We start from the raw sequence: 26,785 nt of genomic DNA on the forward strand, positions 1-26,785 counted from the left end.
AAAAGTTGATCCTCACCAACTTCTCTTTTTTTTTTAAATCATTCTTTGTATTTTTTGGCTTGTTGAGATTTGAACTCAGGGCCTTGTGCTTGCTAGGCAAGTGCTCTACCACTTGAGCCATGCCTCCAGTCTCTTTTTGCTGTAGTTATTCTTCCCTCTCCTCCCTCCCTCCTTCCCTCCCTCCCTCCCTCCCTCTCTTCCTCCCTTCCTTCCTTCCTTCCTTGTCCTGGGGCCTGAATTCTGGGTCTGGGCGCTGTCCCTCAGCTCTTCAGCTCAAGGTTAGCACCTTACCACTTGGGCCACAGTGCTACTTTCAGCTTTTTTCTGCTTATGTGGTACTGAGGAATTAAGCCCAGGACCTCATGAATACAAGGCAAGCACTCTAACACTGAGCCAACTTCCCAGCCCTATTTTTTTTTTAATAAATTTTTCTTTATCTTTAAATAGTGTACAAAGTGGTTTCAATTCAGTATTTCAGTTTATGAGTTCAGTGCCTCTTGAAAGGCCCCCTTAGGGCCTTTTACCTGGTGTCACCCTCACAATCCTCAGGTAGTTGAGATTATAAGTATGTATCAACAGCCTGACTTGCTTGTTTAGATACTCTCCATAACTTTTTGCTTGGGCTGGCCTTGAACTGTGGTCCTCTTGTGTCTGCTTCTCAGGTAACTGAGATTATAGGTGTGAGCCACCATGCCTGGCCCAACCAACTCTTCTAGTGGTAGAAAGCCTCTTGTGGATCCAAATTTAACTTGAACTGCTAGGTTCCCTGGAAAATGCTTCCTTGTCCTGTCAAGGCCTTTGGCATGAATAGATGGGACATCTGGCCATTTTATGGCTCTGCTGGATTCTCAGTTGATAATTAAAAATACTTTTGCCCCAGGAGGAAGGCAGGATATTTCCTTCCCTCCCTTCTCTGCTGTTGAGGTCAATGGGAGTATCTGTTTTCACATCTCCTCCTAGCTTCCTATTTAGCATTCTTGTGGCACAATCTCTTTAAAGACTGAATATTGTATTGAAAATGTGCTGTAGCACTCTCATGTGGAAAAGCAGTAAAGTGTTTGCCCTGTTTCCAACTTTATGGGAGAACTGTATTTCATACAGCTACTTCCCCAGACTTATGCCAGCTTTAACTAGGTCCTCCAGGAGTGATTTTGGTCACTGTAAATTCCAGCACTGCATCTTTTCCCATGCCTACCCTCTCCCTGATAGATATTTCCTAGACATTGCCAACCCTCTTCTCAGATCCTACATGTAACATGTGAATCCCTTTTTCTATTGGAGATCAACCCATGAGCTCTGAGTTTGTGTCCTGCCTAGTATACTTACTAGTGAGTATCTTCAGCAAATGACTCACTGCATAGATGTGAAACAGGAATAATTATGACAGTATTTGTGTCATCCTACAGGATAGACTCAAGGATTAAATGAAATAATGTAAACAAAACTCTTAGTCATGCCTGACACTTAGTAAGTGGTGATGTTCAATGGATTGTAATTCTGGCTGCCACACTTATACCCTCAGTATTTAAATCACAGTTTGTCCTGTACTTTTAGTATACTTTATTGTGTATGTGCCCATTTTGTGTTTTCACATTCTCCTCAGTTGCACTATAGACTTAAAGCTTTTTAAAAGCAGTGTGTGCACATGGGTATAAATAGCACAAAAAGTGAAACACCCCAAGCTTACTTTTTAAAAATTTTATTTACTTTTTATTTAAGTAGTTGTACAAAGAAGTTCCCATTCTATAAAACAGTATATGAATACAAGGTGTCTGACAACATTGTCACCCATCACCCAAGCTTACTTCTTAGAAGAAAATGCAATTACGTTAAAAAAAAATCTTTTGATAATGTAAGAGTTTTGGTAGGATTCTCTTTTCTTACTATTTTCTTTTTTCCTTTAAAAATGTTTTAGTCTATAGAATTCTTGGTAGCAAAAGTGTTGTGGTTTTGTTTTTTAACTACTCAGGGGACTGAGAATCAGAGAATCAAGGTTTCAAGCCAAACTGGTCAGAAAAGTCCATTAGTCTCCATCTTCCAAAATAATGCAAATACCTGGCTGGTAGCAGGGCTCAAGTGGTAGAGCACTAGGCAAGGGAGCACAGGCCCTGTACAAACCTCTAGTACCATCAAAAAATTAGAAAGTTGTTTTCTTTAAGCCTTTGTTTTTGTATTTCATTTCCTAAGCTTTTCAGAATCCTGGGACCTTAGAAGAAAGTTGGAAGCCTCATGTTTGCCTAGAACTGTTCCACCCTAACTTTTGAATCATTCCTAAGAGCTATAGGGGCGGCAGGTCCTTGGCAGCAACTAGTCTTATGACTAAGACCTATCTCTGCAGTCCCTTGTGACTACAAATGGTGGTGCTGGTAAAGCAAGGCCACAGAAAAGAGAAATGAGTTATCCCAGCTTCTAGGGTGCAAACACAACCGTTTCCCATCTTTTACATTTAGTTCTCCTGACTCCTTTATCTCTATAGATCTCAGCTCTTCCAATTATTTGAGTCTTGGTAGATGGGTTGTCTGGACAATTACAGTTTTTTTGAGAGGGAGGAGTGCATCCTGTTAATCTTCATAAGTCTTAAGAGGAAGGAGAAAAGGACAAGGGTTAGGGAAAATAGTAGTTTTAACCTTTCTTTTGTGCCTGTTGATACAATGAGGGCTTACAGAACCGTGTAGTTGTGGCCAGGAAGAGTTGAGGAGGACTTGCCCACAGTCACACAGTTTGAACTTTATTTCTTGTTAATGTTTGTCCTAAACCAAAATTCTGTTTACATACAACTGTCCAAAAGTTGTACTAGAAGCTGTGATAGAAGTTTCTACTGAAGTGAGCTCTTGTTTTATATTATGGTTTTGTTTTTGTTTAAACAAAGGAAGTATAGATTCATTTCAGATAAATTCACAAATAATGTTTTTCAAAATAAAACCAAATTTAACCAGAAAAATAATATAAACATTGAAAAAGAGACCCAATAGGTCCTCGCGAGAATCTGTGGTTTGGTTTTGCTAATAGCAGAGCCCTGTGTGATTATTCAGATGCCACAACTGTCAGCTTTCTATCTCAACCTCCTGGGACAGTGACTCTGGAGCTGGCTGTATTGCCAGATGGACCATATGAGACCAGCATGACAGTTCCATTCTAATGGAGGAGAGCTAGGCATGCTCTGTACTGCCCACTTACAGTCTGGACTATTACCACGAAGGAAAGATGAAAGACAAGTTTGGCTTTGCCATTCATTCCTTAAAGCTTCAGTTGCTAATGGGCTAGCTCCACAATTCTTTTTTTTTTTATTTTTTTATTTAGAGAATACTTTATTCGTTTCTGTAATCAAACCCACGTAGAAGCTCCACAATTCTTGACAAGAGAAGCCTCCTGGCTATTTCCTCCTGTCTCGTGAGAATCTTAACCATGCTGTTATTAGAACTTTTGAACTTTTGTGGTAGAAGGAAAGGGAAGGAAACAATGACTTAGAACCTTGTAAACTTAGTCTGGTAACTTTTATTTTTAAAACGGTGCCAAGGATTGCAAGTGCTCTACCATTGAGCTACATCCTCAGTATCAAATACACTATTTTAAAAAGGAATTGAGCATGAATTTAAGAGAGTCTTTGTTTAAGAGCAGTGGTAGGCATTAAAAGGCAGGGTTTCAAATAGGGTTGCTGTGAACTCTTTGGAGGCAGAATAAAAATGAAGAGTGAGTAATTTTCATTGAGTTTATGATGTTGTCTTCTCCCTTTCCCCTGGTTGGACATATCTCAGCCCTGGACTTACAGCATATGAGTTTTATATGCATGACTAGGTTTCAAGGGCCACAAATCTGGCCAGTTTTAGGTATTTTTTTTTCTCTCTTTTTAAATCAGATTTTTTTGGTGTTTTGTTTGATATATTGCATAGTAGAGGAGAGACTGGTGTTGGAATGATCACTAAGAGTAAAAATGTTCCTGGTCAAGCTGGGTATCAGTGGCTCACTCTTATAATCCTAGCTACTCAGGAGGCTGAGTTCTGAGGATTATAGTTCAAAGCCAGCCTGGGGCAGAAAAATCTATAAGACTTATCTCCAATAAATTACCAAAAAAAGCCAAAAGTGGAGCTGTGGCTCAAATGGTAAATGCTAGCCTTGAGCAGAAGCTCAGGGACAGCACCTAGGCCTGAGTCTAAGCCCCCCAGGAGTGGCAAAAAAAATAAAATAAAAAGTGTTTCAAGAAAAAGGAGGTTGCCCATGTAATTGTAGCCCCTCTGTACAGTATGTTCTCAAATAAAATAAAATAAAATTTAAAAAAAAAAGAAAAAGAAAAAGGAGGTATTCTAAGACCTTTCTTCACTTAAGGGTTCACCAAGATTAGGGAATAAGATACCTGAATATTTTCCTAGCAGTTTCTGAGTATGCCTATTAGGACCTCCTTCCTAAGTAGTAGGGAAGGAGCAGCCTGGCTTCCTCACTCGAAACAGGTATACCACCTTTGGGGATGTGTGTTTTTGAATTAGCTTAATCCTGACGAAATCTCCAGCTCTGCTTCAAGGAAAAAAGGGCTGTAGAAAAGTTTTTGGAAGTAGATTGAGAAATTGTAGGCAAAAGCTCTGTCTTCCTCCCCATTGGACTTGGAGAGAAGAGGAAGAAACCAGGGAAGTTGGCCATAAAGTAGTCTGAAAGACAGTGAGTCAGGACACATCTAGTCTTAGCCTGAGGACGTACTTGAGGTTGTCACCTGCACTTGGATAGAGTGAATCATAACTTCAATCTATTTTTCATAGCTTTCCAGGACCATTAAAGATTCGTTATTTAAAATAACAGCCCCGGGCTGGGAAGGTGGCTTAGTGGTAGAGTGCTTGCCTTGCATGCATGAGGCCCTGGGTTCAATTCCTCAGCACCACATAAGCAGAAAAAGCCGGAAGTGGAGCTGTGGCTCAAGTGGTAGAGCGCTAGCCTTGAGCTGAAGAGCTGAGGGACAGTGCCCAGGCCCAGAGTTCAGGCTCCATAACTGACAAATAAATAAATAAATAACAGCCCAATGTTTTGAGCCTTTGTGGACATGGATTTGTTTGCCTGTGAAGTGATGATGGGAAGGTAGTGACTGTGGTGGGTTATGCTGCTTCCTCCTTAGCCCTCAGGTGCTTTCTTTTCTGTGATCCCTGAAGGAACTACAGCCTGGAGTGTTGACATTCTATGTGGATTATGAATTTCAACCGATTTATTTACCAATAAATCCCTATGAGAATAGAGGGCCTACTGTTGTATAGATGCTGTAGGAGATATATATGAAACATAGATATCACTCTCATTACATTCTTTCTGTCTTTAGGAGCTAAACATGCTGTGAAACATACCAGAAAAGGGTGGCACTATAGAGAACAGCATGCCATGGATATGCAAGTTAGAAGTCTAGAGAAAGCAGAATTCCCTGAAAAGCCTTGATGGATGAGTTAGGACTTAAAAAGAGAAGGGTGGGATTCAGGAAGAGTCAGTAATAGGGTGAGTTGGTCATAGCTATGATCTTCCAGAGAAGGATCCTGGCCTAGATCAGACAGAGCCAAGTGTTTGTTGACGTTATGCCCTATCACCTGATTTCTTTAGGACATTCCCAGACATTGAGCACAGACATCATGCTTCCACACAGATAAATCCATGTAGAAGAAGTTTTTCTCTTCCTGTGGCCAGAGTATAGCATGGTGTGGTGCTGTGAGCTTTGAATCAGGTAAATCTGGCTTTGGGCAAAGTTCTCAATCTCTGAGCTCCTTTCTTCTTTTGTTGAGTGAGGGCAATCCTTTTAAGTGAGGTTATACATTCGAAGCCAGCACAAGCAAGAACATCTGTGAGACTCTTATTCCAATTAAGTACCAAAAAAAGCAGAAGTAGAGCTGTGGCTCCTCTGGCTGAGGGAAAAGACCCCAGGCCCTGAATTCAAACCCCAGGACTTACGTGCGCACGCGCGCGCGCGCACGCACACACACACACACACAGAGTAACATTTACTTCCAAGAGTATCTGCTTCTTTGGAATAAGCTACCACAAACAAGAACCTTTTTACTATTTCATAGAGACAGTAGGTCAGGCTTTGAGAAGGGCCGGTAGGGGTAGTTCTCAAAATTAGGGACCTCAGCTGGGAAAATGTATAGGCTCAGGGTGAGGCCACAGATGGAAATGAGAATCATCTTAAGATTGTCTACATATCTCATACCTAGGCTGAAAAGCTTTGAAGGCTAGGACAGTGGTTGTGCCCACCTGTGATTCTTCCAGGGGTATGGCTGTCAGGACTCTTGGCCTAATGTAGTAGCTTAATGCTTCAGGCACAAGTTTTCCAACGAGTAAAGTTAGAAGCTGCTGTATCTTTTCTGATGTAGCTTAGAAGTCGTGAAGTGGCACTTCCACTGCTTTTTGTTAGTTATAGGGAGTCTCAAACCCAACCAGATTCCAAGTGGAGGGGACAGAGATATACCTCTCAGGATAAGACCAGGCATATGAATGATATTGCATGTGAATTTGAAAATACATTCTTCTATACAACCTGCCAGGGGAACTGTAGGGCAGAGATTAGGGGTATGCTAGATCCTGGGAGTCTGTGCAGCAGCTGGACTCCATGTTTACTTGTGGAGAAAGAGCGACTTCCTTTTGGCAAAATCATCCAGGGTCTGTTATACTTTGTACTTCCTCTTTCTTGATTATTTTTAACTGCCATGTAGCTGACAGAGATCTGGTAGCACTTCTCAGTTGATTTGAGTTGGTAAGGTAGGAGAACACAGGACAGACAGTTATTTGAGGAGATAATTACACCAAAGCCTCACTCTGGCTTTCTATTTGCTTGCTTTCTGTGATGTCTGTCTCTAGCTGGCCTCAAGGCTTGACTTCTAGCTGTGCTATTTGGGCTCAATTTGCAGAAGGTAGATGCTGCATCATACTTTTTGACATAACTTCTGTTTTTCTGAGTTGATGTCTTTTTTTTTTTTTTTTTTTGGTCAGTTGTGGGGCTTGAACTCTGGGCCTGGGCGCTGTTCCTCAGCTCTTCAGCTCAAGGATAGTGCTCTACCACTTGAGGAACAGTGCCACTTCCGGTTTTCTGGTGGTTTATTGAAGATAAGAGTCTCACAAACTTTCCTGTCCAGGCTGGCTTTGAACTGTGATCCTCAGATCTCAGCCTCCTGACTAGCTAGGATTACAGGCATGAGCCATGGGCGCCCATCTAGTTGTCTTTTGAAGCAGTTGTATTTTAGGATGTTAGAACTAGTGTCTTTCAAACACATGCTAGGAGATTGGTCAGGGAAATGGTACCCACTTTTCTGTTTTAATCACAGAAAGCTTTACCCAGCAGTATGGGAGATATGGGAAGGGGAACAGCCTCCAAGGAGAGATGAAAATGCAATTTCCATGGGAAGCAGCAGCTGGCTAAAGGACTCATTTTTCTAGGATGATGAACTAAGGCCTATAAATATATTGATTTCCATCATGTCCTTCAGCCCAGTAAAGGATCAGAAATCCACATGTACTATAGCATCATGTGGCACGCACAGGTATGAGCACATTATGAAGGCTGTTGCTTTGATTTGTTTCTCATAATCAAGTCTATATATCTACATCTGGTTTTCTCCCTTGTTCTCTGAGGTACAAATTCATAGCCAGGGCAGAATTGGGAGTGACCTGGAAGCCTAGAATCCTTTAATTCAAGCTGAAACCCCAGGATTTCAGTCCTGTATCTGACTATCTAAACTCTGTGCTTCAGGCCCATATGGCACCTGTCTGGGGAGAACATGAGCCAGACCTGGAAGCTCTTTTGCAGTTTGTCCTCTCTCATGTCATTCGTTGACTCCTTGCTGAATGCCCTTTTCTGACATTGTGAGGTACAGTACTGCAATTGAAAATGAAGAAGCCACCTTCTAGAGATAAGGAAATGTAGCCACAAAAAAGTCCCTCTGCTGTTTGATGCTAGTACCTTTTCATAAGATTGATTATATACAGACACCTAGCCAGAGCAAATAGCAGATGGGATGGTAGTGGCAGTGTAGTGTGGTATTTTCTGACTTGTAACTGTCTTTTACCATCTCATTACAGTATGGTTTTGCTGAAACATACACCTCATCACACCACTTCATTGCTTAAAAACTACTGGTGACTCAAATGTAGATTCCAAACTTTCTTTTTTTTGCATGATCTGTAGTCTAGTTCTGTCCCTTTATTTGTCTTCTTCTTCATGAAGGTCCTACTTTAGCGACAAGGTTTTATTTAATAGATGTGTCAGCCACACATACCCATTGGCCTAGAATTCCATTATTCCTCTGAATGTTGAGAGTGGCCTGCTGGTTCTCTTCCCTGGACCAAACCCTGGTCTTTCCTCATAGCTCCTTTCTCTGCATAGCAGTTGTTTCCAGCATCTTCCACAGTAGGTGCTCAAATAAGCTGGACAAATGGGGTAGAACAAGGTCATTGTGGGGGAACGTGGGAATTGAAGACAGTGGTCCCTGCTTTACACTTCTAGATCTGAAGTTAGGGGAATAGATCAGCTACAGCTTCTTTATCTATACATAGAGGTTAAAATACCATGTATCTCATAATGTTCTCAAATGAGGTAATGTATGTAAAAATGCTACACAATACTTGGCAGATAGTGAAGTGCTCAGTCAGAACTAGCAAACATTGTGATGATGGTTGTAGATGTTGACCTATGGCCAGTATGAATGGGGATAGAGATGCCAGAGTGAGAGGGGAGATCCATCCTGTTTTCCTTTATGGGATCATCTGTAAGTCCCTCTCTCTTTTACCTATATAGGTGACTGCTGGTCTATTTCAAAGCAGTTGATATCTCTCACTTGCTGAAATCAGTAAATTGTTAGTCATGAATTTGGGGGTTTTGATTTATTGGGGTAACAACTTGGATTTTCTCTTGGTTATAGTTCTGCTCTCAGATATAGATGGCATTTTAAAGGCTTTAGCTAACCCCAGGTCCCTTTGTACCCATGGTGGTGGCATCTCTTTCCCAGAGAATTGGGTGGGCACTATACTTAGTCAAGGTGGGGCCTCTGTGTCCTCATCAGATCTCTCCGAGGAAAAGAGCAGTGTGTCAAGATTGGCTTGCGGGGCATGTGACTCTCTGGTCAGAGTCCTGGGCCTTGTGCTCAGGCCTCCATCCAGTATACCTTTGACCATTAGCACCTGTCAGCATCTCTCTGGATAAATAGGGGTACCCTGGGCTATGAAGGAGCAAGATAGAATCTGCTTTAGTAAAAGAACCTTTCCTCCTTTGAGGGTAAAAAGAAGAATCATTCCAGGATAAATAAGAAGTGAGAAATGGTTTTCCCAGGGGTGACTGTTACACAGCAAAGTTGAGGTCTAGAAGTTTGGAAGTTGATACTTAGACTTTTTTTTGTTGCATGACTCCCAGCTTTTCAATATATCAAGTCAACTCCGATACAGAACAGTTCTTATCATGTGATGTCTGAAGGGCTAATGGAGAAGATTCTGAAACTGAAAGTGGTAGTCCGGGATTAAGAACATTCTATATTTGCCCTTTTCCTAATCAGCTGTTTTGTCCTACCTGCTTTCACTAGCACCAAATATTGCACCTCCTTGTTTTGAGGATAAGGCTGTAATGGAGAGAGCAGAGCCTCAGGATCCCAGGGAATTCCTGTAACGTATTTTTGTTGACATACTTGAGAACATTGACATTTTGGGTATCTAGGCCTCCCCCAGCCTTCCTGAGAGTTTGCCTGGATGTAGTAGGCAAATTTGTAGGGCCTAGCATATATAACCTAAAGCAAGACTGGAAACTTCTACAATGGTTTCAGATCTAGAGTGGGGGGGCTATTTGTCTTGCCCATCAGCATCAGCACTACATCTCTCAAGCTAATATAATGTCCCAACTATAGTGCTTTGAGTACACATTTGTCCTAAAGTATGCCTGTGGAAACCTTCTCTTCTACCAGCCTCACCAGAGCTGTCCTTGTTCGATCTTAAGTGTGTGTGAGCTTCCCAAATGTTTGTTTAGTCTTAGGCACTTATTTATATATATAAAGGACTGGTTCTCTTCCTTAGGACATAGACTACACTTTATAGCTGGGCTTTAGCCTAAGCCTTGCTGGGTTCTGGTGGACGGGTTGTGCACTTAGAGGTAGAATTAGGTTTGACAACCAGTTTTGGTGGCCTCTCCTTCAGTTCTTTGTTTAGAACAGCTTTCCTTCCTTGGCCCTGGCAGTGAGAAGTATCCCATCTACAGAATAGCTTTGTGGAAAATGACTCAGTGCTTGCTTTGAGTTCAGTCAGGACTAGGGGATGTTTCTGTCCAGTCAGTTTAAAATCTGAGGCTATCCAAAGACAAATAAAAGGAAGATATAGTTCCTAAATAGTGGCATGTGAGAGACCAGAATTGGGGAGCAGAGAGTGCAGTAGATCTGGTCTCCCTGGTACAATATGGGATAGTGAAGGAGCATGGGCTTATAAGCCAGAGCAGGATGCCAGCTTTTTCATCTGTACAGTGGGGCTGCTTCCCAGCTTGTTGGCCTGCATGAGGAGTGAATGAGGTAGCATATGTGAAGCACCTTTGATGCACAAAATAGCAGCAGCTGCTGGTGTTAAGTGACTTCATTTTTTTTTATAACAAAATAGATATTTGATAGGTGCCAGGGGCTCATGCCTGTAATCCTGACTACTCAGGAGGTTGAAATCTGAGGATCAAGGTTTAAAACCATACCAGGCTTGAAAGTTCCTGAGACTCATCTCCAATTAACTACCAAAAAAGCTCGAAGTGGAGTTGTGGCTCAAGTAATAGAATGCTGGACTTGAGAAAAGAAGTTCAGGGACCGTGCCCAAGCCCCTGAGTTCAAGCCCTAGTAGCTCTAGCACACAATACACACAATACACACACACACACACACATATGTATAGATAGATAGATATGACAATATGGATGAATATAAAGAAAGACTTGTTACCTATATCCCATGACCCATCTATCACCAGTGTTAGCATTTTTGTTAGATCCTTCAGGGCATTTTTCCATCTTATAGATAGAGCTAGTAATAAAATCCTTTAAAAATGTGATTCAATTGTGTATTTTATGTATTATTGTTTTCATATGATGTAGTCACATTTATCAAGCTGCCTATTGTTGTTTTTTTTTTTTTTTTTCATGATGTTACTGGGACTTATACTCAGGGCCTGAGGACTGTCCCTTAGCTTTTTTTTTTTTTTTGGTTGGCCATCGGGCTTGAACGCTGAGCCTGGGCACTGTTCCTGAGCTCTTCAGTTCCAGGCTAGTGCTCTACCACCTTGAGCCACAGCTCTGCTTCTGGTTTTCTGGTGGTTAATTAGAGATAAGAGTCTCACAGACTTTCCTGCCTGGGCTGGCTTTGAACTATGATCCTCAGATCTCAGCCTCCTGAGTAGCTAGGATTATGGGTGTAAGCTACCAGTGCCTGGCTTTGTCCCTTAATTTTTTTACTTATGGATAGGGCTCTGCCACTTGAGCTACAGCTCTACTTCTGGCTCTCTGGTGGCTAATTGGAGATAAGAGTGACACAGGCTTGTCTGTCCTAGCTAGCTTTGAACCACAATACTCAGCCTCCCAAGTAGCTACGATTACAGGTGTGAGCCACTGGCACCTGGATAGAGATATATATGGGGGGAAGGGGAGGGAGAGAGAGAGAGAGAAAAAAGTGTTGTCCTGTCCCTGTCCCTGTTCCTGAGCCTCTTTGTACTCAAGGCTAGTGTTCTACCACTTGAGCCACAGTACCACTTCCTGATTTTTTTTAAAGTAATATATACATGATTTAATTTAAAGAAACAGAGCAAGCTGTTATTACTTTGTCAATTAGATTTGCTATCCTATCTAATTAATGCCAACTTAAATTTCAACATGACAAAACCTCTTTAATGCAAAACAAAAATACAGCTGGGTATTGTGGTATGCACCTGCAGTCCCAGCTGAGGCAGGAAGATCACATGAGTCTAGCAGTTCAAGGCCAGTCTGAGCAGCATAATGAGACTTTCTCATCACAAGGAAATAATGAAAGGAAGAAAAAGCTAAAGTATATTACAAGTTTTATAATAAATAGCAAAGATTCCCCTGCTCTACCCTTTCTCATTCTCTTACATTCTGGCTAGTTAGTTATATTCTGAGGAAGTACTGGTTGGATAGCTATTTGAATACCTACTGCACAGTGCCGTGTACATATGGGCCTTCCCTATACATGAACTTTTGTGTGTGTGTGTGTCTGTGAGTCTGTGACCTTGTGTCTGTTTGTCAGTCCTGGGGCTTAAACCCAAGGCCTGGGCACTGTCCCTGAGATTTTTAGCTCATGGCTGGTATTCTACCACTTGACCCACAGATTACTTTTGGATTTGGGGTGGTTAATTGGAGATAAGAGTTTCACAGACTTCCCTGTCCAGGCTGGATTTGAACCATGAACTTTGATCCTCAGATCTTAGCCTACTGAGTAGGTAGAATTACAGGCATGAGCCACTAGCACCCAACACATGAACTTTTTTTAAACAGATTTAAGCTAAAACTTGTTATAAAATGTGACATAATGCTTTAAAAATGTGCAGTTCAAGGGGGAGGAGGGTGCTTCAGGTTAGTTCATTTTATAGCAGTGCAGAGGCTGTCCAAATTGTATATGCCTTTCTGGTGGATTTTTTAAAAAATGTATTTCTGTTACGGGTTTTTGTTTGTTTATTTGTTTTTAGACAAAGTAACTCAAGTTGGCCTCAAACTCTCAGCTCTCCTGTCTCAGCCTTCTGATGGCTGCTGAGATTATAGGCATGTACCATCACCAGTTATATTTCTGTTCTGCCTTAAAGAGATTTTTGTAATTGTATTTTGTATTAATTAGATTAGGTTAGCTGTGAGAAACAGACACCAAGTACCAGTGACTAAAAGAAGTAAGAAGTCTATTCCTCTTGTATGTGACCATCTTGTGGAGACAGCCTACGGTTGGTGTGACCTCACTCCTGCTCACAGTTCTGCCAGTTGGGCATAGTCCTGTTCTCATGGGTCAAGATGGTAGCTAGTTCAGCTGTCATATTCATTTTCCAGAGCACATATAGAAGGGGATGAAGATCAAGGGCCAGATGACCCAAGCTGGTTTATTTTTAAGACAGGTTATGAAAAGTAGCCACATGCCACTCCTTAGTTACCTAGTTACACCTTGGTGGAGGAGACTAGGAAATGCCATTCCTGTTATAAGTGGATGTTATTACTGTGGGAGGAGGGGACAATGACCATTGTGATTAGCAGTCTGACTCACAGATTTCAGGCTCTTTTTCTGTCATTAATCCCTTGTTAGCTTTCCATGAAGTGTTGCCAGGTTGCTAACATAGCAGCAGTCCATTCCTGTGCCTTTTCAATTTGTTTTCTATTTCTCTCACATGCTGTTGATTCAGACCTTTTGATTTCACCCATATTTGTAGGTTTCTCTCCCATTTGTGCTTCTAGAGTTGGAGGACTTGAGTTACCTATGTGGATGTAAGAAGGCAGCAGGCAGGTAGATCCTCAGGAGCAATCAAACATGCTTTTGGTATTTTTTCAATAAACAGGTAGATTTATTTTAAGTCAGTTTGGTACATGATACAGATTGGTTTTCAGCTTTTAATGAACCAAAATAGAAATTTCTAAATACAGCAATATCTGTCTGTGCAACAAGTACCTGTAAGACAAAATAAAGTATTTGATAGAACTACATTTACATGAACAAATCAGATGAAAAATCTGAAAACATTTTTATATACCTTCGGGATTAAAAAAAAAAAAAACAAAAAATGTTAAACATTGAGATCAGTGGTATGAGATCAGTAAAGTATGAATATTAATTATCTTTCTGTTTTCCAAATGTTTATAAGTTTAGATAGTGTTATGTTGTTAAAATGCAAATTTATTTACAGTTGTTCTCTTTAGGGTGTATATGTGGTCTGAGCCCCTGGATGATTTTTCTAGACCTTGGTTAAGTCTGGCCTGTGTGGGACCAGCCTGTCTGAATTTTAGTCTCCACATCTTAAATAATAATAATAATAATAATAATAATAATAATAATAATAGTCTACCTTCAGGAATTGTTGATGGGACCTGACAGGAAAGTTCTCACAAACATTAGATGTGGTTACTTTTTATTCTTTTTTGTTTGTTTTTTGTTTTTTGTTTTTTTTTGGTCAGTCGTGGGGCTTGAACTCTGGGCTTGGGCGCTGTCCCTGCGCTCTTCAGCTCAAGGCAAGCACTCTACCACTTGAGCCACAGCACCACTTCCAGTTTTCTAGTGGTTTATTGGAGAGTCTCACAGCCTTTCCTGCCTGGGCTGGCTTTGAACCGTGATCCTCAGATCTCAGCCTCCTGAGTAGTTAGGATTACAGGCGTGAGCCCCTGGCGCTGGCACTTTTTTATTCTTTTAGGTCAACACATATTAAAATTAGAACTAGCATCATAATGCCTTTTTTTTTTTTTTTAGCTGAAAGGACATTATTTTTAAAGGTTGGAAATCATTGTTCTGGCTTCATAGGTGACTGTGATGCAGAACCTTCACAGGTGTTCAAACCCACACCTGAACTGATTGTTTAGAAGCATTTTGTGATCATTTGCCTTTAGCATGCAAGACCTTGCGCACCTTTTATTTCATTTTCTGATTATAGGAAAAGGAAAGGCCATTATGGTTTACCTTTGTCTCTGGGACTTAACAGAAAGGTCATTGTATTGAGTGCTCCTGATTTTGCCTGTATCCATTCACTTTGGTTCTTCTGTACCAAGAGAAATAGATTATAAATCCCAAAGAACCTGGTTTCCTCCACCTTGCCATAATTCTTTGACAGGACTTGTAGTTGTCTTTACCTGTGTGCTTGTGGGAAGTTTTGGTTGTACCAACAGAACTTGACACAGCTCTGCTGACAACACAGAGCCTGACTGGGTCACAGTCCGGACTGGCATCTCGCCGCTGTCTCCAAGCAGCACCACACCTCTGCTGAGGCCCAGAGTTGAGGAGTCTAGGCTATGACTCATTTTCCTCAGTAAGCAAGTCCTCTCAGTATGCAAGACCTTGTCTTGGAAGTACAGAGTGGGCACAGGGCCAGGAGAGGTAGGGGGAGGCATACTGGCTGTACTTTCATCATACCTGGTAGTGGTTCCTAGTCAGGCTTTCTCATGTAGCTCTTGCTGAGTCAGCCAGTGGAGGCCATTCTGTGTCAATAGTTGCTTTGTTGGCATTCCAGGCTGCCGGCTGGGGATGCATTTCCAAGATCATCTTCCTTCCTTCCTCTGGAGACATGGTGCTGCCGGCAGTAAATGTCTCAAGTGCTAAGACAGGCGCCCTAAGGCCTGCAGTGTTGCAGGAATGTGGCTTTGCCCTACAGTGGAGTCACCTTGCCTAACTCCTCTTTGCCCTTGGATTTAGTTCTTCACTTCAGACAGATGGTGGAACTTGGCTGGCCCCCAGAGAGGATTGGCATTGTTTTCAGGAAATCTAGATTTTTTTTTGGGGGGGGGGGTGGGGTCCGGTTGTGGGGCCTGAACTCTGGGCCTGGGCGCTGTCTCTCAGCTCTTCAGCCCAAGGCTAGCGCTCTACCACTTGAGCCACAGAGCCACTTCTGGCTTTTTTCTTTTTTCTTATGTGTGCTGAGGAATCGAACCCAGGGCCTCAGGCATGCAGGGCAAGCGCTCTACCACTGAGCCGCCTTCCCAGCCCGGAAATCTAGATTTTGAGAATGACAGAGATAAGGAAATGGGGTCCCACTGAAGCGTGCACACAAAAATGAACCCAGAACCCAGATATCCTGGGCCCATGTCTTGATTCTTCCTGCCTTGCTGCAGCTCAGAGGTCCTTAGAGAGGATGCTGTGATACAGACCTGGCGGGGTTTTGTTTTGTTAGCAGTACTAGGCTTTGAAGTTGGGGCTTCACACTTGCTAGGCAGGTACTCTACCACCAAGCCACAGTACTAGTCTTAGAGCTGTTTGAGCTATGGGCCTTAGCAGGAGCCAGCAGTAGGATGGATTTGGCATATTGAAAGAGGTGAAAAAGCACTGAGGGCTGGAAACGTTCACAGCTACCTTTGGAAACAGACTATGTATACTAGTTTCCTTCTTGCTGTCCCAAGAAAACAAACAAAAACAAAGCAGGGTGCCACACTAAGGAAATAGATGACACACAAAATGATATATCTGCTTCTGCTCCTCCTGGAACAGCTAAAATGACAGCTGAACCCCACACGTGCACCAGAGAAGGGACAGCCGTTGCTAATTTTTAGAAGCTGGAAAGCAGGTGGAATGATAACTAATGACCTGGCAGCAGGAAAGCAGCAAAAGTTAGTTTGGTTTGATTTGGTTTTGTGTTAATCACAGAAACTTAAGAAGTGTGGAAACCGGTAGCTCAGGGCACTAGTTGGCACCGGTGTGAAGGGTGTCCTAAAATGAAAAAGGTTGAATAGTGTTATATGAAATGCAAACGTAGGCCCACAAATCTCTTTCTTCTCTAGTCTATGCTGTTTCCTAACTTGTAGAACCAAATTTCTATGTTGAAACACCAGACTCAGCAGAGCATGGGAATACTTCATTTTAAAAAGCAGAGATGTCTGGGTATTGGTGGTTCATACCTGTAATCTTAGCTACTCAGGAGGGTGAGATCTGAGAATTTTGGTTCCAAGCCAGCCCAGGTAGGAAAGAGAGACTCCTATCTCCAGTTAACCACCAGAAACCTGGAAGTGGAGCTTTGGCTCAAAATGGTAGCGCTCAGGCCTTACACAGAAATTGCTCAGGGATAGCACGCAGGCCTTGTGTTCAAGCCTCATGAGGTGAAGTAACCTTATGTACTGAGGCCTGCATGATGAGACTGCGTGGCGCCCCACAACTTCATGCCGAGTGCATTGGCAGCTGCCCTTTATTTTCCTAGCAGGAGTTTAGGAGAGTACTGGGGAGGAACCTGACAGCTCAGTGACCTCAGACCTTCCATCTGCCTCTTCTCCATGGTCAAAGTAGATCAATTCATCTTATGTACCCAGAGGTCCTAGTTAGTTTTTGGTTCCCTTTCTCTCTCCCTTCTTTCCTTCTCCCTCCCTTCCCACTATTAGTGTGGAAAACCTGTGTGCATGTAAGGAGAAGGGCCCAATGAACTCCTTTTTACTCATCTTCCTGTTCTAACAGTGATCAACTTGTGGATACTCTTCCTCCTTTCGTCACCCTCTCATTTCCCACCCTTGATCATTTGGTCGGAAAGGGAAGCTCCCACATCCTCTTTATATCAAGTAATGAGATAGAGTATTTTCACTTTCTGACAAACGTACCATCCAGAGACAGAAATGAATGCAGAAGAGAAGGGAAATGATCCCAAGGACTGTGAAGGGAGAGACCAGGGAACTCCTCTGCACTGTGCCTGGAGGATGGCAGCTTAGAGCCCGGTTGCATGACTCAGGCTGTCATCACCAACTTAACCTGCTGTCAGTGTGCCATCCACTGAACCTGAGTACTAAACTGCTTGGGGAAACCTGGTCTAGATTACTATCTGTACTTGGCTGGCTGGCTAGGGTGCTGATGAAGCTCCTTTCTTGTCCTACAGATCAAATAGAAACTCATTTAACTCTCATTGGAAGTGTTTTCTTTGCCCAACCCCGAGAACATGAGGTAGGCCAGATGAATTTAGAAACAGAAAATACAAAGAAGCCCAATTGTCCTAACCATATACCTGATGGATGTCCAGTATCTGCCCTACTATGGTTCCTACCTTATTTTCCTAGGCTTCTTTCATGACTTTGCCTACTGACCATACCAGAAAAGGCTTTCTTTGCTTTGGCAGTACTAGGGTTTGAACTCTGGGCCTTGAACTTGCTAGGCAGTCACTCACTGCTGAGCCACACCTCCAAATTGTGTTTTCTGCTGGTTATTTTTGAGATAGGGTTTTGCTTTCTGCCTGGGCATGCTCCTGGGCAGTATCCGCCTGTGTTACACTTTCTATAGTAGCTAGGATAATAGGTGTGCATCACCACAAGCGGCTCTCATTGAGAAGGAATCTTGTGAGCTGACTTCCATCTGCAGTCCTCCCAGTCTCACTTCCCAGGTAACTAGAGTTATAGGTGTGAGCCACCAGCACCCAGCCAGAAAGAGCTCTCGTAAATTCTCTAGAAGTATGACAAGACTCCATTTATTCTTTTCTCAGTTTTATCTAGCAAGGGCAATATCTTAGCTCTTACACAGTATTGATAGCATTTTTGACTCCTATTCCTGCAAAAAAAAAAAAAATATGTTGAAATCTTAACTGGTAAATGTTGGCAATAAAATCTCGCAGATGAAGCCAAAGTGAAGTTATACTAGGTTAGAGTGAGGTCTAACCTCATGACTAGTGTCCTTATAAACATAGACAACTAAGAGAACACTGAAGGCACAGAGATAGGCGCAGAGGGAAGAAGGCCAAGTGAAGATGGAGGCAGAGGTTAGTTGTGCTGCCATAAGTTAAGGAGCACTAGGAAATGCTGGCAGCTACTAGAAGCTAGAAGAGGCAAGGTAGGACTCATGGGAGCCTGCCCCACCAAGGCTTCTAGAGCTGTGAGAAGATTAAACTTCTATTGTTTTAAAGCCCTTACAGTTTGTGTTCACTGATGGATCTAGGAAAGCAGTGCACATACTTTCTCTCTCTCTCTCTCTTTTTTTTTTTTTTGGTGGGTTGTGGGGTTGGCGTTGTCCCTCAGCTCTTCAGCTCAAGGCTAGTGCTCTACCACTTGAGCCACAGCACCACTTCCAGTTTTTTGGTAGTTTATTGGCGATAAGAGTTTTGTGGACTTTCCTGCCCAGGCTGGCTTTGAACCATGATCCTCAGATCTCAGCCTCCTTAGTAGCTAGAATTACAGGCGCAAGCCACTGGCACCTGGCTGACATAGTTTCTTTTTTGCTTGCCATTCTCTTGTTAAAACACAACATCTTTTTTAAGGATATGTAGACATAGGTATCACAATCCTAAAGAGAAGTCAGTATTGTGGAGCTAGGGTTGTTGATCAGTGGTGAGTATTTAGCATGTGCAAGACTGGGTTCAGTACCCAGTCTCACTCCTCCAAGTTAACATTGAGACTTCTGGGGAGAGACATCTGAGGAGAGAGAAGGGATGTGGATGGTGAAGGACACATGGAGCTTCTAAAGGGACTGGAGATAAGGTCTTCATCTTTAAAATAAGTTTTAATGCATCCTTTTACAATTCTTTAAACACACACAGACACAGAATCTCAAAACAAGTTAGTTATATCATCTGAGAGAAATAGATGGGACTGACTCGTTGAAGCCAAATGGAAGTCTGGACACTGGCCTTAGTGCCAAGGTAAGAATTTAGCAAGTCAGAGACCCTTGCATTAATAGTGAAATCTGAAAATGATAAAACCTAAACCAAAGCCAAGTTTGCCTTTAGGACCTAGTGAGGGGAGTATCCTTGATTAATGCCAAGTTTTGAGAGCCCAGCCTCTGTCCCTTTCCCCATTTCTCCATCTGATTTCCTAGCTGGGGATGTCCTTGAGACCAAAGGTAGTCCACATTAAATACCTGCCCTTCCCTCTTTTTTTGTCCAGACATATCACTTGAGTCACGCCTCCAACCTCATTAAATATCCTTAATCCCATTCAGCATCTCTGTATGTGGAGGGTCAGTATTCATTTGGTTGCTAATTTGCCTTTCATTCCTCTCTGATTTTTTTTTCTCTTTTCTTTTTCCTTTTTTTTTTTTTTTTTTTGGTCAGTCATGGGGTTTGAACTCAGAGCCTGGGTGCTACCCCTAGCTTTTTTGCTGAAGGTTAATACTCTACCACTTTTAGCCTCAGCACCACGTCTGTTTTTCTGGTGGTTATTTGGAAATAAAAGTCTCATGGACTTTTCTGCCACGGCTGGCTTTGAACCACGATTCTCAGATCTCAGCCTCCTGAGTAGCTAGAATTACAAGCATGAGCCACTGGCGTATGCTCTCTCTGATATTTTCAATCTTTACTTTCTAACAGAACACAGGCCTTAGGCTCAGAACTTTGCTCATGAGTAAGAGCTACTAAAACATACCTTTTTTTTTTTTTCTGTCTTTTTTGGTACAGTCTCTGGGCCTTGATGTCTCACTGGGCTTTTTCTTTCACAACTGGCACTCCACCACTTGAGCCATACTGCAGCTTCAGGCTTTTTGCTAGTTAATTGAAGATTAGAGTCGGTAGATTTGTCTATGCAGGCTGGCTTTGAATTATGGTTGTTAGATTTCAGCTTCCTGAGTAGCTAGGAATACAGATATAAGCCAACAGCACCCGGCTAGTACTTATTTTTGTTTTCATCTAATTTACACAATGTTAGAATATTTAGCTCTTTCATTTACTATAGTGATCTAAAATTCATAAAGTTTTTTTTTTTAAAGACAATATAGAGTCGACACTAGTAGCTCATACCTGTAATCTAGCTTTTCACCAGGCTGAAATCTGAGGATTGAGGTTTGAAGCCAGCCTGGGAGACAAATGCAAGAGATTCTTAATTCCAGCTAACCAGCAAGAAGCCAGAAGTGGAGGTGTGGGCTCAGGTGATAGTGCACCAGCCTTGAGTAAAAAACCAAGCAAGAACACAAAGCCCTGAGTTCACTGGCACAAGAAAGAAATAAAAGAACAGAACAGAACTAACATCAAAGCCAGGAAGCAGAGATCTGGTGAAATGGTTTGAGGCCAGTCTAGGCACAAAAGTTCACAAAACCCCCTCTCATTTAAGTAAATGCTAAGTGTAGTGTGTGAACCATTATCCAAGTAGTATGGGAAATGTCAATAGGAGGATCAAAGCCTAGCCATAAATGTAAGGGTCTGTTTAAAATCAGGCAAAAATGACTGGGAACTTGGTTCTAACAGGAGTGTACCTGCCTACCAAGTACAAGTCCTTGAATTTAACCCCCAGTTCTTCCCCTCACCCAAAAGAACTAAAACTAAAAGAAGAAAACTTGGAGATAAATCTTTATGATGTTGGAAGTAGTAATGTATTTATAGTTATTATTCCAAAAGTATGAGCAACAAAGAGAAAAATAAAGTGGAATTCATTTAAATTAAAAACATTTGTTCCAAAGGAATTTAGTAAGTGAAAAGACAACCTACAGAATGGAAAAAATATTTGAAAATCCTGTCTAATAAGAGTCTAATTTGAAAACATACAAAGAATTCTTATAGTGCAACAATAACAAGCTAAACCAACCACTGAAAAGATGAGTTGAGGATTGAGTAGATACTTCTCCAAAGAAGATAAACAAATATCTAATATGCATGTGAAAAGATGCTTGGTAGCATCATTAGTCCATTAGAGAAATACAACTCCAAATCTCAGTAAGATATTACTTCACATGCATTAAGATGGCAATTTAATAATAATAATAGTAAATAAGTTATCATGATGAATATAAATGTTAGAAAAGATGTTGAGAATCCTCATTCTGTGGCGGAATTTTAAAAAGCGTTCAACTGCTATGGAAAAGTTTACTATTCTTTAAAAAATTAATGCTTAGCCAGGCGCTGGTGGCTTACACCTGGAATCCTAGCTACTCAGGAGGCTAAGATCTAAGGAATGTAGTTTGAAGCAAGTCCAGGCAGGAAACTCCATGAGACTCTTAATCTCCAATAAATTACTCAGAAAAGCTGGGAGTGGTACTGTGGCTCAAATGGTAGAGTGCTGCTCGCCTTGAGCAAAAGATTTGCTCAGGGACAGCACCCAGGCCCAGAGTTCAAACTCCATGACCAACCAAAAAATAAAATAAAATTAATTGCATTGTCTCCCAAGAGAAGTTGAAATGAGTGATTAGGGGGATTCAAGCCCCACGATCACCAATAAATAATTAAATAAATAAATGGTTGATTTTATATTATGTAGATTTAATCTCAGGAAATAAAGAATAAAACTATCACAATTTTAGTGTTTGGTAGATAACTATTGCTAAGATTTCTAGGTACTTTCTGATTATAGCCCCTCTTCTTGGATGAGAGTATCACCTCTGGGCCAGGTATTCTTTTTTTTTTTTTTTGGTCATGGGGCTTCTACTCTAGGCCTGGGTACTGTCCCTGAGCTCTTCAGCTCAAGGCTAGCGCTCTACCACTTGAGCCATAACATCACTTCTGGTTTTTGAGTGGTTTATTGGAGATAAGAAACTCATGGATTTTCCTGTCCAGGCTGGCTTGCTGGCTTTGAACCATGATCCTCAGATCTCAGCCTCCTGAGTAGCTAGGGTTACAGGCGTTAGCCACCAGTGCCCGGCTTAGGGCTAGGCATTCTTGTCAGATGCCTTCAGAGACCTGAGCAGTCAGGGCAAGTGTTGGAGCACCATCTAGGTGCCAGGCAGCAGGGACAATGGGGATTAGGTGGAGCTGGCCTGTAGCTAAACGGTCTCAGGCATTCCCATTCACAGAGACCCTCTGGCTGGTCCTTTCCCATCTACCTACCATCCTTTGTAATCCATCTGACAGACTTTCCTTCCTCCCCCACTTGACCCTGCTCCAGCTACCTGGGGCTTTGAAGTGACAAGGCTGAGCCTCACTGAGTATGCCTGGGAAAGACTCCCTATGCCTCCTGGTGTAGTCTTCTCAGAGGCAAACAGTACCTGGTGGCTGCTTCTGCAGGAAAATGGTGGGTTTCTTTAGTGATACCTGCCTGGCTATTTGAATGTCTGCTTGCTAGCTGTCTGCCACACAGAAGATTGGATTTTTTTGTTGTTGTTGTTAATAGCTAAGTAGGAGAAAGGATTTGTTGTTGCTGCTGTTTGTTCTTTCTTTCCTTCCTTTCCCCTCCCCCTCCTCTCTTTTTAGATTTGCCTAAGCATCTGAGGCCTGTACTTTCTCAGTATGTAGGAAGCCTAGAGTGGGGATGCATGTGACAGGGATTGAGGGTGAGGATTGTTTTGTGTCATGAACTCTGTAGCTGCTCGTAATCATGCATGCTGCTGCTTTTCTGGGAAGCACATATGAACATAAAGCAATTTGCTTTATATCCTTTCAATCTCTGATAATTCAGTGAATAGCCAAAGAACCTTGTGGCTGTGAGACTCCACCCCTGCCCTGAAATATCCATCCAAAGTGCCACTGTCCTAGATTCTTTTCTGGAAGAGTTTGCGCTTTCAGAGTGTTGGGATGAAATACATCTTTAGAGGTGATAGCTTTCATCAGAAGCAAAATGGAAAGCAAACCAGGAAGGACCAACTTGTGGGGCATCCTCTGTGATAACCTGACACTTAGGGCTTAGAACTACTTTCAGTCTTCAGACAGAGCTGGCTAGACAAAGCAGTTCCTAGTTTCTAGTCTGTCTTCTGCAGTTTCCCTTGTCACACTCACCGTTTAGATTTGAGTAGCAGCGATGAGGAGGAGGGAGTTTGGCTCCTGCTGTGAAATCCTGCATTCAGAACCCGGAAGTCTTAAGCAGCCCAGTGTCTGGCTTATGAGAGGCTGTCCTCCTGTAGAGCCTTTGGAAACATCCCACTTAGGAAAAGGGAGTCTTACTTTCCACATATCCAGAGAGTCCCCAGGTGCCCACTTAGGCAGTTTGTTACAATAAATTAATAGCTTTGGTGTTTTTGTGAGATTGGCTCCTATCAGGATACATTTATGAATGGGACTGTCACAGTGGTGAGGTGCTGCCTAGGCTGCTGTCCTAGGACAGCCATGATGCCTCCCACAATAGTGCTTTGAAGTTAGAGCTTGGTGTAATTTAGAATTCAGAGAAAAACTGTGCCAGTGCACCAGCTTCTTTCTGGCACATATCTCCATCATGACTGTAAACATGGATGTGCCTCTGACTTCCCTAATTTTTCAGCCATTTCTTAGTGGGATGGAGCATTTCTGGCTTATGCAGAAATCTTTGGAGCCTGAATGATATGTTTTCTCTAAAGAGCATAAGGAAAGTGTGGAGAGATTCATGGATAGTGTCCAGGTACTGGATGAAACCTTGAAAATAGAACATGCACCTCCCTCCCCTGCGACCTGCAAATGGTTTTAACTAGGGTTATCCTGGCAGATTGAATACTAAAGCAGCTGCTGCTCAGAAAGATCCCTGTAACACACAGCTAGCTCTTCTCCCAGGAGATGTGAAAGGCCTGTGGGTTAAGAAAGCAGGCTCTGGTATCGTATAGCCTAAGATCCAACCTTAGCTGCATTGAGTGGCCTCTGGAATTTTAGCAGTTTTACGTAAGAGTTTCTTCATTAAATAAAGATGACAATATAGGTCGATTGCTTCCTATCCTAAATACTAGAAGAATGGTAGATTCTGAATATTTTTTCAAGATTTGGCAATATCTGTGTTGACTAATGGTTGAGTACCCCTATGTCATTTTTGGATTAGTAGTACCTACAGTCTAAGGTTCTAGTGAGAATTAAAGGTAGTGCCTAGAAAATATGTGACACAAAAATGAGTGCATTGTCAGTGTTTAAGATGTGATGGATCCTACCATCAGTCCATCATAGCAGAATGATGGAGCCTGAAGGAGAGTCCAGGAGGATAGCTGAGTTCAGTGCTTTCCCTCTGATGAATGCAGATCTGGTTTCTTATCTCTTTTCTGTTCTTGCCCAGTACTGATCCTGCAGAAGGTGGAAAATGGAGACCTGAGCAACAAGATTCTGAAAATCACTGATTTTGGCCTGGCTCGGGAATGGCACCGGACCACCAAGATGAGTGCAGCAGGAACATATGCTTGGATGGCACCGGAAGTCATTCGTGCCTCCATGTTTTCCAAAGGCAGTGATGTGTGGAGGTAAGGACTAGAGGTGTGAGGGCACTGCTCCAGATCTATTTTGCCTGCCTGCCTGCACACACTTCTCAGGACTTGAAGAATGGAGGTCACAGAGAATCCAACCCAAGTAGGTCTAAGTGACCCCTTTCAAGCTATCTATACTAATTCCCATCATAGTGCTAAGGGACAGGCCTATGCTTTCCTCTACCAAAGAAAATCCTTATATTGCTGTGGCAAGCACCACCCTGTGCAGACCCCTTTGTGGTGGAGATTGCTCCTGAGAAAAGGCTACTCTGCCCATCTCCCTGTAGGATGGCAAGAGCACTCTATCACTCCTGGAGTTCTTTCCTGGTAGTTGACTTGGCTCTCTCAGTAATGGTGCTGAGCTTCAGGGCTTATTATTGCTGTACCCAGGGATATACAATGAATATTCTTTGTATTATTGGTTTTCTTCTTTTTTCCTTTTTTCTTTTTGGTGGCTTTTGAAATTAGCCTCTGTAATTATCCAGTTTTTGTTTTGTTTTTTTTTAATCAAGGCTCTGGTAATTGGATGTTGGTCTAGAAATGGAAAAAGTTGCATCCTAAGTGTGCCCCAAGAACTACAAGTTACAACTTTTCCCCCTATTAAATGTCAGGATGAGAGGTCACAAAGACAAGAGATTTTAAAAAAACAAACAAACAAAAAACTATTGTGGAAATGGAGGTATGGCTCAATGGCTCAAGTGGTAGAGCTCCAGCCTTGAGTGAAAAAGCCAAGTGAAAAAGCAAGGACCTCAGTTCAAGCTTCAATACTGGCACAGGCTTTTTTTTTCCTTCTCCTTAGTGGAGGAGAATGAGCAGCTACCAAGTATATAATTCCTCATGGCTATGGGACAGGTGCTTCACCTTGATTTACAAAAAAAAACACACACACAAAAAAGACGATGTGTTTTGGTATATTCAGTCAGTGCTTCCTGACACACAAAGCTGTTAATAGCTTCCCTAGGCTGCTATAGTAAATACCATAGATCAGTTAGCTTAAAGCAACAGAAATCTATTCTTTCATAATTTTGGGAGCCTGAAGTCTGAAATGAGTGTTAGCATGGCTTACATCCTCCAGAGACCCAAATCAAGAGAACTTCCAGATAATAGGATATTGACAAATCTTTTTAGGGCCATCATTAACCCTACTTACTATCCACTGTGTATTGCTAGAACATTTTTATCACCCAAAAAGAAACCCCATAACTATAATGAATCATTCCCCAATTTGTCCTCCCCCCGTTCCCTAGCAACCACTATCTTATTTTCTGTCACTGTTGCCTGCTCTTGGCATTTCACATAAATGGAATCATAGAGACCATGTACTTTTGTTTAGCATAATGTTTTCAAAAGTCCTCTGTGTGGTAACTTACATCAGAAATTTATTCTTTTATTGGTTTATAGTATTCCATTATATAACTAGGCCATATTTCTTTATTCATCAGGTATAGGCAATTGGGTTGTTTTTTCTTTGGAGCTTTATGACTAATATACTACTATGGACATTATGAGCAAGCTGGAAGGGGGGTTGTTTGTTTGTGGTGCCAGTCCTGGGGCTTAAACTCAAGTCCTGGGTGCTATCCCTGAGTTTTTGTGCTCCAAGTTAGCACTCTACTACTTGAGCCACAGCTCCACATCTGACCCTTTGGTGGTTAATGGAGAGAGTCTCATAGACTTTCTTGACCAGGCTGGCTTTGATTTACAGTACTCAGACCTCAGTCTCCTGAGTAGCTAGAATTGCAGGCATGAGCTACCAGTACCTGGCAAGAGTTCTTTATATATTCTGCATACAAGTCCTCTCCCAGATATATGATCTGTAAATTTTTTTCCCATTCTGTGTATATATATATTTTTTACTTTGATGACCTTTGAAGTATAAATACTTTAGTTTGATGGGAGTCCATTTTACTTTTGTTATTTTTAGAATTATGTCTAAGAAATCATTATCTAATCCAAAGTAATGAAGATTTTCACCTGTGTTTTCTTCTAAAAATGTTATAATCTTACCTTTTGCATTTAGGTTTCTGATCCATTTTTTATTTTTGTTTTTCTTAATGTGGTATGAGGTAGGTGTTGATCTTTTTGTTTTATTTGATGTTACTGGAGTTTGAATTTGAGTACTCACCACT

General features: G+C 42.0%; 1 protein-coding gene across 4 annotated transcripts in view; it reads left to right on the forward strand.

The window, feature by feature from the left end:
* Positions 1–26,785, forward strand: part of Map3k9 (mitogen-activated protein kinase kinase kinase 9) — a 69,029-nt gene that overhangs the window by 14,925 nt on the left and 27,319 nt on the right. For all 4 annotated transcript variants that reach the window (XM_070031011.1, XM_070031027.1, XM_070031020.1 and 1 more), the window contains exon 3: positions 24,476–24,656. In XM_070031011.1, coding sequence (XP_069887112.1) covers positions 24,476–24,656 — 181 coding nt within the window. The remainder of the gene's footprint in view (positions 1–24,475; positions 24,657–26,785) is intronic.

This window comes from Dipodomys merriami, unplaced genomic scaffold (assembly GCF_024711535.1).
Source record: "Dipodomys merriami isolate MVZ:Mamm:240054 unplaced genomic scaffold, mDipMer1.0.p SCAF_1, whole genome shotgun sequence".
Taxonomy (NCBI): domain Eukaryota; kingdom Metazoa; phylum Chordata; class Mammalia; order Rodentia; family Heteromyidae; genus Dipodomys; species Dipodomys merriami.